Source organism: Thermobia domestica, chromosome 11 (genome assembly GCF_964235325.1).
Source record: "Thermobia domestica chromosome 11, izTheDome1.hap1.1, whole genome shotgun sequence".
In the NCBI taxonomy this organism is placed as follows: Eukaryota; Metazoa; Arthropoda; class Insecta; order Zygentoma; family Lepismatidae; genus Thermobia; species Thermobia domestica.
Window position 1 is genome coordinate 25,348,422 of NC_137464.1, and position 14,555 is coordinate 25,362,976.

Here is a 14,555-nt window from a genome sequence, read left to right on the forward strand (position 1 = left end):
TACAATTTTATATTTTTTTTTGCCTGAGTTGAAATGGAAGGCACCATATATATAAAATTTGGGTCTAGTAGACCCTACGTTACCACAGAAGGGTTAAATTAAAGGTTCACGTCTCATAAAACAAGTTCGGTGCTGAAAAGCACATAAAACTCAAAACCAACGAAGAATATACCGCCAAGATAACTGTAAGAAGATATTTCGAGAAAAGTTACTGACACACACGTGGTCTGATATACGAGGTGCACAATAGAAGTACCTACCTTTTTGTGTGTGTATGTGTCGTTCGAGGAAGCAACTGCGGCTTCGGAGACCTCCATTCTTCGTCTTTAAGGAGTGTAAAGTTTGTTTACTGGGTGGCAACAGTTGAGTCACAGTGTCTGAACGAGTAAGACATATTTCTTTCTCGTAATGTAGACACACTACTTGCAGTAGCAGGAACATTCCGAAAACCGCAATTCTATTATTAAAAACATTTGTGTGATTTGTCTTATATTTATTTTATTAGTATCTCTCAAAGAAGCTAATTACTAACACAAAAGTATTCTGAACAAAATATATTTATTGCACACTCTTTAAAAACATGCTCACAAATCAATTTTAAAAAGATCAGTACAGTTGCTCATTATATTAAAATTACAAAACAATAAAATGACTATTGCATAAAGAAGGTTTTATTGAATTTACATTGTGATACAATATACTATTACTGAATTTGCGAAATGTATTGCTTAAGAACATAAAATTTGCATTGAAACCAATCCAACCACGTACACTACAGTTCAGTTTAACCGATGGGGCTTCGGTTAAACCAGAGGTTACATATAAATAGGGTGTTTCAAAACAACACCGACAACGTTTGGGAGGTGATTCCTGACACCAAGATAAAACAAAAACCATAGACTGGATGCAGAAATCCATCTTTTTGGAGTTATAGGCTGCCGAAAACATGACAAATGAACTTTAAAGGTCCATAGCTCCAATACTACGAGACCTACTGTAGTCGGATTAAGACTTCTCTTAGGAATCAGTATATGCCCTATCCAAATATCCATGTTTCAGAATCCTGCAACAATTTTCATAGAGGTAATTGGTGAGTAATTCAAATTATATGCTTGTAGCCAAACTTTTTCTATAAAAATATTGCGTGAGTACCTGAGGATTCTGAAACACGTATTTTTGGATGGCGCACTTATTAGTTCTTAAGTGAAGTCTTGACCCAACTATGGTAGGTCCCATTTATATTAAACTTTACTCTGCTTTAAAAAAAAAAAATGTTCGTTTAACCGAAGCACCATATGTGTATATACACACAATACTGTATACAAATCTCAATTATCAGGTGTCTCTTCATCTTTACAGTACAGTACACTACTTGTGCTGAAAATAGACTGGGAACTGGGTGAGTTCAGCCAATGCATCGTATCAATGAACGTATTCTTTGATAAATAACTGTTACACCAAGAACACTGTACTCGTAAGTCGTGCTTTTCTTTAGTGATTCAGTTAAACAGGACTGTAGTGAAAACCATAAATTATTCATACTTGTACATTCACCAATATATACGACCCTAATATACACCCTGCTCAAAACGAAGACTTAAGTAAAACAGTGAAGATTAATTTCTATATTAATCGTACGTAACGACAGTTACTAGTAACCACTGTTTCTGAGGAAAGTAGAACATCTAATCCTCAGATGCAGTATTACAATTCAGGAGAATGAGAATTAAAATTTTGAGTTTTCTATGTAAAACACAGCTCCCTATCCTTGATCAAAGCTTTCACTGAAAAATATTTAACAATTTACACATAAAAGCGTTTTAAAAAAGCGGACTAATACAATATATTTTTTAAAAAGTATTTTTTTTTGCAGCTCTTTAATGATTTCATCCTATATATATATATATATATATATATATATATATATATATATATATATATATATTCACACATTTTACATGTATTTACATAAATCAATAACATTATTTAATAAAACATTAGAGTAGTAAAATGAGAGAAAACACTTACGTTACTTCCACATCTGTAATTTGAATAAAGCAGCCGTATCTGTTATGTGTAATCAACATAGTAAAATTAAAAAAAAAAAAAAAATTCATAACCTGTTATATGGTCAAATCATCTTACATTTAGTACGTATTAAAACGAAATGGAAAACATGTTATCCAGTTACCTTGATTAAATGGTCTTACCAAGATTATCCTTTGCAAGAACAAAATATTTTACAAAGCAATTAATCTCATTTTTCTATAGAGGAAATTAAATATATTAATTGGTAAATTAAATATAGAAGCACTTCATTGTGAGAAAGCAAGCTAGTGTGTATATAATATCCGAGAAAATTATGCATTTTTTTTTTATTTTCACTTCTTCCTACCCAGATAAAAAAAAAAAAAACTATGAAAACATACATCCTGGTTACTCAAAGAGAAAAACAATTCAAATTAGAGTTCACAGGATTATATTCCTCTGAACTTGCTAGTATAGGCATTTCTATTACATAGACTTTTTCAATAACAACTTCGGAACGCACATTCGACTTTTGTGCTATATTTTTCTAATTTTCTTAACGAATACACATACCGTATACTCCAGTTTGTTTCGAGAGAGAAAAAGTGAGCTTACAACAGTCTACTGAAAAAAAAAAAAGTAACCTACAGTATTCTATTTATTTATTTATTCTTTGTTTACATGTAAAAATGTATTCAACTAATCAGTTTTATCATGGACAGTACAAGTTTTGTTTTTCATACAAGAAAATCTAAATTAGGTTAACAGTCTTTTCATTATGTTCCATATTTCTTTTCTTAGAGAGTCGATAGTCCGCGATGCAGACTACCGCAGGCTACGATGCCTCATCGGAAAAGATTTGTAACACTTATTAGCACACTTAATTGCATTTTGTATGTACTCTCTCTCTCTCTCACTTTCTAAACTTTTAAAATTCTTCGTTCCCTTCAAATCATTCACTAAAATTTACAAAAAGAAAAGTTACGGGAAGTGTAATAAAGTCCTTTAAGAGAACACTACACACACCATATATGTATAATGTAAGGCACATGGTTTCTCTTTAGTGAATAACACTTGGTTCACCTATGTTCTATGTTTTTTTTTTTTTTTTTTTCAGTTTAAATATATCAGAATCTCTCTGTATATATTTACAAAAACTGAATACATATAAACTTTGTACAAAGACATTTTAGGTAGATACACTGAACAAGCTGGGTTTATACATTACTACAAATCTTCATTATCATATCCAGTTAGACTAAAGTTGTTACTCTTCTGCCTTTCTCGTAAATTTTAGGTTTACCAAATAATTTCCGCTGGTTTACAAGTATATATATATATATAGTAAATTTTGTGTTATTTTTAGTAAGGCAGGCTCTTAACCACAAACTGCATTAAAGTAATATGTCCTTACATTCTATATTTCTATCCTTAATATACTTCACATCGCTAAAAATATATTCAGTCTTTGTATTTATCACAAATGTACAACATATTCAAAGTTATAGCAACATTATAAGATTTGAAGAATATATACATGCAAGTTGGAAATGTTTACCTACAACTGTAACGATTATTTTTGTTTAAATATAATGTAAAGTTTATTTGCAAAGTTTCCACTGAATCCTTTTTCACAAAATTCTAACAACGTTCAAATTGAGTAAGAAAGTAGTTTACTTTTAACCTAGTCATATGCTAAGGCTTTGGTTGGTACAGTTCCTAAGCATTTATTTGATACAAATCCTAACACGTTGTTGCGTACAAATCTTAAGCATCTATTTCATACAAATCTTTTTTTTTTTTTTTTTGCTTTGTACAAATTCTAAGCCTTTGTTCAGTACAAATAAAGAGCTTTCTAAAATAAAGTAAGCGGTCAGTTTTTCTTACTTTCTTAAGAATTATTACCCCAAAAAAGTAACAATACACAGTGTGTCTCAAAAGTTCCCTGACATAGGGTATCAGTTATTATCAGAGTTACAACAAAATGTAAGGGGGGAGACCGCCTTCAAATATGATGTTTTCAATCTAAATTGAAGTCTTTTTTTTTTAATTTGACGAGCCATTTGGGCTGTACACTCTTTATGTTTAACACGCCCAATGTTAAATGAAAATGCAACGTTGCCATTTTACCTGACCCCATAACTTAATTGAATGAAGTTACTGTCTTCTACACTAAAGTATCGATGGCCAAACCCCATTCACCATACCCTTACAAAATTTATCCACCTCCTGCCCTGCTCTCCCCTCCCCCAGCCCCTCTATTAATAACAACGTGGCATTTTCATTTAATATTGGGCGCATAAAGAGTGTACAACCCAAACTGCTCACCCGAGTTAAAAAATTTCCTTCGATTTAGATTGAAAACATCATATTTGAAGACAGTTTCCCCTCTTACATTTTGTTGTAACTCTGATGATAACAGAATTACCCTATGTCAAGGGATTTTTGAGACACCCTGTATATAAATTATAAACATGACGCATGTAAAATAAAAACCTAGCACACACGTAATTACGTATATAAAACTTCCAAACTAGTTATTCGAAAAAAGTCCCTTCTCTCTATCTTCAGAAATACTTGCAACTGTCAAATTATTTATATATCGATTTTACGCGCTCCATATAGTGAATACCAAAACGGAGGTTCTACAGATTGGTATTTCGAAAGAGAGAGAGAGAAAAATATATTAGAGTCATGAAAGTTAAGAAACGTCGAGTCAACAAATATCACACATTTTATGACATTATGTATAGTGCCAATAGGCAGTGTTATCGTCATATTCATCACTGTCACTATCATAATACTCATTAGCATAATGGTTATACCATAAGTCATCAAAGCTGAAATCAATCGGAGCATTCTGAAACGAACCTCTACCTTTTCGTTTTCCACGTTTTCGCTGCTTCTTTGGAGGACAAGCAGTGTAATAGATTACATACTGTGGATAGAATTCATTATCGGAATATTTCACGTAAACCTGCCTGTTTTCTTTAATACTCGTATCATAGGTAAATACCGTACCAAAACTGATCGGTGGAAGAATCATGTTTTCTTTCCCGATGACCTCTTCACCGACAATGACCTTACAAAGCAGCATAGCATTCTCAGAATTGCGATTTTTATCCGTGTAATGACTAGCATAAAACGATACATTCGTGAAGGAAACTCCTTGTCCGTATCTATTGCCAATACTAGTCCCGTATCTTCTCCAATCGAAGTTATTTTCACATATACTTTGTACATTAGCCATCTTTGTACCATGAAAAAGCTGTAATTCACGGACCCAACCGCCTATTTCGCCGATTCTATTAACCATCTCTTCTTTCTTTAACTGATAACATGCCCACAAGAATGGGTTTTGAACACGTTCAATTCTTGTAACCTGAAAATATTTCTTAGTTTTTGATTTGAACAAATGACTAACGCTGATATATTCGCTTGTTGTAGGTGGTACATCCACGAACTTGACTGTCTCATTTGAAGCCATTGGAGACCAATCATCTGGTACAGCAGTGGGTAACAACGTGTTGCGTAGCTTTCTACTAATTTGCTCACTTTCTACACGTCTGAGAGTACTCAGCGCAGCTTGGAAAGCATTGGACGAAGTACTACGGGTACTTTGGGAAGAATACGTCGAAGCATTGCGAGTGCGTTGGGAAGAGTATGCATAGGTACTTCGCGTTGGTTGGGAATATGCTGATGTACTACGGGTATTTTGGGAAGAATACGTCGAAGTATTGCGACTGGGTTGGGAAGAGTGCGCAGAGGTACTTCGTGTTGGTTGGAAATAATATGCTGATGTACTACTGGTATTTTGGGAAGAATACGTCGAAGTATTGCGACTGGGTTGGGAAGAGTGCGCAGAGGTACTTCGTGTTGGTTGGAAATAATATGCTGATGTACTACTGGTATTTTGGGAAGAACGTGTCGAAGTACTGCGAGTGGGTTGGAAGGAATATGCAGAGGTACTTGGCGTTTCTTCATAATTTGACCATGTAGTTCGGCTTGCTGAAGACTGGTAATATGGGGAAGTGTATATATTAGATGCGTCCGAATTTGAATTGTATGTTCGGGCTCTGGTTGTTGACGTCTGTTGCTGTCCTTCTGCAATTTCGCCTAGTGCACTTAAAAGTCCTCCCATTGTAATATTTCTAAGAAAGAAAGAAACGAAGGAAAACAAAAGATTATGAGGTGCACAAAACAATAAATAAATAAATCAAGATACAAACATAACAAACACCGAGAAAATTGAACACAATTGTTTTGGGACTATGTAAGTTGAAAAAAAGGAAAAAGAGTATTTTATTTTATTTGTATAGCCCTGATAAACAAAGCAACCTAAAAGCACAAAAACTATAACATTTTAGACATATGGCTATTACCCTCAACGTGATTTTGGTAATGTAAGAGTGCAGATAAAACATTTTAAAAGCATAATGAAAACAAATAAAATATAAAATGAGAAATAAAGCATATTTCTCGGGAATAATTCCCATAGAAAGAAGAAAAAAAGTTGAGTTATGATTGACAAGCATAAGCTCTGAGCCCTATATTTATATAAATATATAAATTTATTATATTTATTTATATATTTATAAAAAATATCTATTCATCTCTGTCTATCTATCATATATATATATATATATATATATATATATATATATATATATATATATATATATAATATGTATAGGGTGTTTCTAAACAACACCGACAACGTTTGGGAGGTTATTCCTGACACCAAAAGTAAGCCAAAGATATAGACTAACCTGGGTGCACAAATGCTTTCTTTCGTAGTTATATGTTGCCGAAAAAAAAAAAAAAAAATTAAAGGTCCAAAACTCCAAAACAAAGGGACCTACCGTAGTCGGGTCAAGGCTTCACTTAGGATCTTCTATGTGTCCTATCCAAATATCCCAGTCTCACAACCCTGCGGTACTTTAAATTATAAGTCCGTAGCTAAACTCCCAGTATGAAAACAGTTGCGTGAGTACCTTAGGATTCTGAAACATGTATTTTTGGATAGCGCACGTATTAATTCCTAAGTGAAGTCCTGACCCGACTGCGGTACGTCCCATTGTTTTGGAGCTATGGACCTCTAAAATTCATTTTTTTCATGTTTTCGGCAGCCTATAACTCCGAAAGGAAGCATTTGTGCAACCAGCTTAGTCTATACTTTTGGCTTATCTTGGTGTCTGGAATATATATATATATATATATATATATATATATATATATATGTGTGTGTGTGTGTGTGTGTGTGTGTGATAGATAAGACATAGATAAATAGATATTTTTTATTTTTGATATTTTAACATTGTTAGTTGATACATGATATATTGTCATATAAAAGTCTATTAGATGATGAACTGACTCTGCACAGTTAGTTATAAAAAAAAAAAGAAAGAAAAAAAAAAGAAAAAGAAACATCTTCTAATAATTTTCCAGGAGGTAATATACATTAAATGGAAGCCATTGCCTTGCTGAACTGCTATGCTGATACGCTGTTTAAGAAAAACAGTATTCCGTTCGTCACCAGTAACTTGTGCAATACACTGGTCTATTTCTTTAAATGAAATTGATACCTTCTAGGTTCTAAGTATCTCTTGATTCAATGGGTATGATCACGAACATATATATATATATATCAAGTTGAATATTATATTTTATTTTTTTCTCGCATTCTCTGCGGGCTACAATAGCTCCTCGTGATGAAGAGCAAGTGAAATCCCAGAGAATATCTTCCTCCCTCTTCCATGGTATCAGCATAATGCCATCTGGTCTTTTGCCGTCAGTCGGTTACATTCCGCCTGTTCACAAACAGATGGAACTTCCGCCGATGTGAGTGATCTCCACATAATGTCGTTCACGTTGGAATGTCTTACATATGTTATCGGAGCCATTTATGCAAGAGAGACCGGGTAGATTCTTCTGTTTGACTGATTCACCATATTTAGAGCAGTTATGTGATTCACAGATGTCTACTCCTAGGCGAAATGCAACTGCAATACGAAAATTTTGGTTTGGAAGGTGCAATCCTAGCGTGTGTAATGGTACTGTCTGTAGCCAAGCACCTGAAATTGGAGATGAGGAGGCGAACTCTGGTCTTGTCCTCTTGACTGTTTGCTTCACATAGTAACATTGATTGATATAATTTGATGATCGGGTTGTCCCAAGCTGATTGTGAACTTCTGCCCGTTATTTCAGGAAGACTTTAACCAGCCAGATATGCAGTCTTGCCATCAGATTCTATTCGAGGCTCATCTTCCCGATTGAGGAGTATCCCAAGGTATGTCGGGATCCCTAGAATGACGCTAAAAATGTAGGATATGTCAAACCAATAAACCAACGAATACCAAGTCCTCCAGAATCAATTGAAAAGGAGGCCTGTATCCATGCATTACTATTTAGGTTACAGTTAAGTAATGATTCCAGTCCAGTTTTCAATAGTATTAGATAGGTAGATCCTTGTACAGTATGAGACAAAGTGATACTAACATTTTTGAGATAGGCAATGGGAAACCAATACCTAAATTATATAACAAAAGTTTCAAAAAGATAACACGAAGATTACTCAACAAGGTATTTAGAAATATTTCTTTCACTAAGAAAAAAACATCACTTGGTCAATGAATAACAGACTTGAACTAGTTTCTGCATCAGAATATGTACTAATTATAAGTGACAGAGAAAAACACTCTACTTTCCACTTCAGTATATGCACTCAAGAAAAAAAAGAAAGAAAAAATTAAACCAACTTGAGTGCAGAAAGCCGTCATTCCAGACCTCTATAACCCACTGAAAATTTGTAATGATAAAATCAAAGACTACCTCGAGAACGAATCAAGGTCGGGTAAAAAGACTTAGTGATTATTCATAGAGCCGTAGATTCCATATACCAATGGATGTAGAGCAGAAACAGCGATAGATTTAGCCCCGAAGTATAGAAATTCACTGTTCTACAAACGATCATAGATCAGGAAGTGTAAACTGATGCAATTCCACATCCACTGGTCTACGTATTATTATTATTATTATTTTAAATCCGATCTTGGTCTGACATTTCGTTCTGGTGTCACAGCCTTTATTGTACAGTTTTGAACAAATTATCGGCGAGTTATAGCACCAAAATGATGTATTCAAGCACCTGCGGTGATCTACGGTTTTGAAGGCAGCATAAAAAACTTAAAGGCTACACGGGCTCTAACATCAGGTGAAAGAATTAAAAGGAAGGTTGAAGTATTTGTTAAGGTTGGTTTAAAGGGACAAGTTTTGCCAATAGATGTCACTACAGTCTTCGTATCTCTCTCATGTATTTTTTTACCTTTCACGAAAATTCACGATTCTCTTACAAATTTCAACCTAGAGACTTCAAATTTTTAGAGAAGGAACTTCATAACCTATCGAAGGCAACACTCCGTGCCGATTCTTTATTTCGAATTTTTTTCATTGTTGAAATGGCTTGATCGTTGAAATGGATATCCAAACCTTTAACAATATAACTGTTTCAACAATGAAGAAAAATCTAAATAAAAAGTCGGCACGGAGCCGATTAGGTTCCGAGATAGGTTATGAAATTCCTTCTGTAAAAATTTGAAGTCTCTAGGCTGGAATTTGTATGAGAAATCGTGAATTTTCGTGAAAGGTAAAAAATACATAGGAGACATAGAAGACTGTAGTGACATCTACCGGCATTCTCCCTTTACACCAACCTTAAACATGAATATTTCTCTAAGTCCTCTAATCTGAAAATTATTTATAGACAAGGTTGCATTAGAGTCCATATTATTCCTTCACACGCTTCTTCATTCATAGTTTAATATGTGCACCAGACTTTCTGTTATAGGTTTATAACTGTGTAACACGGCTTGTCCAAATTTAATTTGGACAATTTCGTTCTAACAAAAATAAGGTTGTACTGTTCTTCTGTTCTGTCTGATTTTACTAAATATTTTATTTCTTTTGTCTCATGTTGGCCATTGTTTTATAAATGTAGAGACAGTCCTGAGATAGAGAATTTATTATTGCTGTTGTACGCATCCTCGGCGAGGTAGACTGGGGCTTAATTGCTGGCGCTAGCTTATGTGATTTGGATCTCACGTTAAGTTGTAGGTTCATGTTTCATATAGTCCCTGTGCTGAAAGAGATGCTAAGCCTAATCCAACGAACAGTCATTATTGCGGACTCTAATGTGCTCTTTTTATTTTTGTATCGACATTTCTTTTTCTGTTACCCAAATAAAATTTGTTATACGGGCTTGGTATATACTCTACTGCTTTGTAACTTTTGTTTGTAAATATGTGCAAATTTCGTAAAAGTAATATTTAAAATTTTTAATTAGACTATATTAATTTGGCGAACTATATTATTTTTCTTCCTCTTTCCACTTTATGTCTAATATTCTCTTGTTTTCTTTCCTCACGGTAAACGGATAAAGTCCTACATCTGAAATTCCTTATATTGTCCTACATTTGAAGGAATTTGATGACTCATAATGAAGAAGTCTTTGTGCTATAACCGCTACCAGGTTATAGAAGGATTTTTTGTGGACACTCTGTATATTTCGTAAAGACTGTGATTATTATTTTCGATTTATACTTTATTCTGCAACGCACATAAGTTCTTTCTTTTGTGGGAATTGCTCCTTTCCCACACAATTGGACAAAGAAGTCTTTCATCGTTTTTTCATATATATATTTAAAACATTGCTTTTGCTGAGAACATTTCAGTTAGTGACTAACCATTTCAGTGTTTCTCCCTGACTCATTATATGCACAGTATACATTCTGCAGTTATTTAGAACTGAATTAAGTGCTTTCTTTAATCACTTATGGAAACATTACAATAGATTAGAGAAATACGGGCTGACCAGATGTCCCAGTAGCCAAAGTACTTTCTCACGCCAGTGTTATCGCCGTGTCTAGTGCATTATAGGCAGTTGGCTAAAATTAACATAAATTGTTTTCTATATTCTGTTTGTATGTGCATACAGGTGAGTAACTGAGTGATTGTCGAAATGAACTGCCAACACTTTTCCGTTGATCATTGCAACCCGTAGCTTGAGCTTGGATGCTCAGGGAGTTCGACTCCGGTGTTGTACACAACCACCACGCACGTTGCGTTGGTGAAGTTTTGTGAAGGGGCACAAGCTATTTAGCCGGTGAAGGACGATTTCTTACGGCTAGCCCCAATTAGTGAAATCCCAGGTCCGCAGACCTTGTGCGTTTAAAAAGTTATATACGCGCCCTCCAATATCAGTATTCCACTGTGGAGACCTCCTTTTCGTTTATTTACTGAAGATTTACCTTTACGCTGCAGGACTGTTCAGCGTAACAACTGGATTCATCGTAGGACGATCCAGACAACTTTTCCCCAGTGCTAATCCCCTAAGTGTGTCAAGGGTGTGAGAGAAGAATTTGTAGTGATATCTGAATCATAATCATATATATATAAAGGGCTATATTGCCCGAAAAGGGCAAAGCGTGATTTCAGCGACTAAAATTGTTATACATCCTCAGTGTTCAGTGTTGTGTCCATTCCTCTTCGCTATTTTTTTTAATAGTGTTCTAATAAATAAGTATAGTGTTATTTAATCCAGTGTGTTTTCGTTGTTTGTATGAGTGATGTTTGTGTGCGTTATGGTCTGGATGACCGTCTGATCGTCCGTGAGGTTTTCGAGACGAGACGCCCGAACCTCTCGGCGCCTAATGCTCATTTCATTATTGAGACCGACGAGCGATTTGGAAACAGTTTGTAACCTTTCTTGGAGAGGTTCTTCATCGTCCTGTCCAGGTAAGTTAAAGTATCAGGAAGATACTTATTGGTAGTACCACGAGCCACGGACAGCGAACAGAATACGGAGTGGTTACATATAAATGTTCGCTCGAACAGTGACCCGAACTCCTGTTGGTTATAAATAAATGGCCGCCCGAACAGCGACTTGACATCCTGTTGGTTATAAATAAATTCCGCCCGAACAGGAACTTGACACTCAATTGGTTATAAATAAATGACGCCCGAACTACCGACCCGAATCGAGACCGTTGGTGCTCGAATACTTTTAAGATCTATATTTTAATATACCATTTCTCTTTCAGTTTAGTACAAGGAATTTGAAAAAAAAATCTGTTTCAGGTGATTTTAATCATATATTCTTGTGATAGTTCATTTTATTCTAATTGTATGTTTTAAGCTTTATTCTTGTTCAAGATGGCACACCAGAGACTTAATGCGATGGCTAGGTCGATTTCACTTCTTGAAGAATTATTGAAACAAAGTAAAGAGAATCACGCTGAAGATGAAGAGAACTTTGCTCATCTTACAGAGAGCTTTACTAGATTAGAACAAAAAGCTGATTTTAAAGAGAATATTGATAGATTAGAGAAAGAGGTAAAGAGCGAATTAGGGGAAAAGATAGACGGTTTACGGGACGTGTTTCGTGAAAATAGTCAGCAAACGGAAATTGCTGAAAACAAAACATCGGAATACGAACCCCAGTTACAGTCAGATGTTCATACAGGATACGGAACACCGGAATTTGAACCTCAGTTAGTGACTGGTATTCCTAGTGTAAACAAAACATTGGAATTGGATCCTGAACTAGAGACTAACACTCCTAATGAAAAGGAAACGCTGAAATCTGAATTCCAACCAGAGACAGGTAGCCTAAACCAACCTCGTAACAAATCTGGTAACGATTTCATCTATTCAGAATCTATTGACGCCACTTGTAGTAGAAGTAGTGAAATCCATGAACATATGATTATATACGACAGAGGTCGTAAGCGCACAAGAATAACTACCACAAACCACAGAGAGAAAAGGCGCAAACGAGATTACCGTTATAGCAATAAGCAAAAATACAAAGATCAGAGCGTAAACAATATGAAATTTAAAGGGAATCAGAACCAAGATCGTACGCGAAAGGGTAGTAACAGAAACAAAAGGAGTCGTAAATCACGACCACGTAACCTGAGTTCTCACAAACGAAATAGGAACCGCAATTTGTGTGACATCAAGAATAGGTTTGTACATAGAGGTAACCGCTGTAGGAATAGACGAACAAACCGTAATTATCAAAGTAGAAACAGTAATCATAGAAAAAGAAAAAAAAAGAAAGTACCAAGACTTTGTGTGTTGATACAAATTTTTCTCCTAGGAGAGCGACGCATTTCTAAGCGAGAAACATGTATTCATTTTCTTTCTTTTTGCTTTTAGTTTTTGATAGAACACCTGGATACGAAAAGAAGAACTACGCATTTCTCTCAAACTCATTTTCGCTTCTAGCTTTTAACTATTCGGTAAAGAGCAGATAACGTCTTTCTTTCTTTATTTTGATAAGATAGTCGCTGTATTTCCGACCACCTGCTTATGTCGACGAATAACGGGTGATATACAGCTGATTAATTCTTTTCCTCTTTTTGTCTTTGCTCTGTGTAGTACTTCATACCTCAGTCAGCTGTGTATGAGTGTTGGAAACCTTATCACTTACTTACTATTAGTTTAATGTCATTAATTTTTTTGTTTTCATTTCAGATGTTTGAATTTAGATCTTTTAGTAAATAATTAACGTATCATATACGTAGGGAGATTGCATTTATCCAAAAGCAATTTGAACTAGTGGCGCAGTTCCGTATTCCTAGCTAGTGGGAAGATGTTTTGGCGTTATAATATATATTTTTATTGTATTTTAAATTTTAAATTCCTTTTTAGGATCCCTTCCCACTTTCGAAATTCTTAAATATGCTATTACATGTTATTTACAATTAATGTTTGATTTTCTTTTAGAAAAAGAAAAGGAGAATGTATAGATAAGAAAATTTTTAGTTGTTAATTATATATACCGTATATTTGTATATTTGTCATTGAAACTTAGTACGTAATCTCATGCGTAGAATATGAAACTTTACACTTATAATCAATGTTAAATTTCTTTTCAGTGTTAATCTTAGATTTTCGTTTTCATTTTGAAGTGTTTACTGTAATTTTATTGAACCTCATTTACGCCATTTACCCGATTTTGACTTTATTTGAATTTCCAGGATGTGACATGATATATTTTGTTCGAAGAGAAAAGTTTAGAACGGAAAGTAGGCTAAGCCTTAAACGAGTGAATCAGGCATTTCCTTGTTGGTAATAGTATGTGCAGGAATGTCATGTGAATAGTATAATTCTCCGAACGAAAGCAGTAATCTTTTTATTTTAGAAGGAACTATATGAACAGATATTCTGATGGTGAACGGTCGTTTTTCCCCTCATATTAATATGTATGCGGAAATATGTTTAACTTCTATATTTTCTTGTAATTTCTAATTAACATTTTTTTTCGTCTTCTCTAGACCACTGAACGACCGTAGGGAAACTTCTTCGGGTAGGATATTTTGTGGGGATAAATATTTTTTTTTAGGGAGGCAATATTTCCTGGATCGAGCTATGGATCTTTAAAGTTCACTTTTTCATGTTTCTGGCAGCTTATAACTCCGAAAAGAAGCATTTGTGCATCCAGGTTGGTCTATACTTTTTGTCTT

General features: G+C 34.5%; 1 protein-coding gene across 5 annotated transcripts in view; it reads right to left on the bottom strand.

Moving 5' to 3' along the window:
• The window catches only part of LOC145663989 (uncharacterized), a 154,363-nt gene that overhangs the window by 23,428 nt on the left and 116,380 nt on the right, over nt 1-14,555 (bottom strand). For 4 of the 5 annotated variants that reach the window (XM_081730263.1, XM_081730262.1, XM_081730264.1 and 1 more), the window contains one exon: nt 540-6,179. The exons of the other annotated variant lie outside the window; for it this stretch is intronic. In XM_081730263.1, the coding sequence (XP_081586389.1) occupies nt 4,772-6,169 (1,398 nt within the window). In that variant the 5' untranslated portion in view covers nt 6,170-6,179 and the 3' untranslated portion in view covers nt 540-4,771. Of the gene's footprint in view, nt 1-539; nt 6,180-14,555 lie in introns of those variants that run through there. 5 annotated transcript variants of the gene reach the window in all.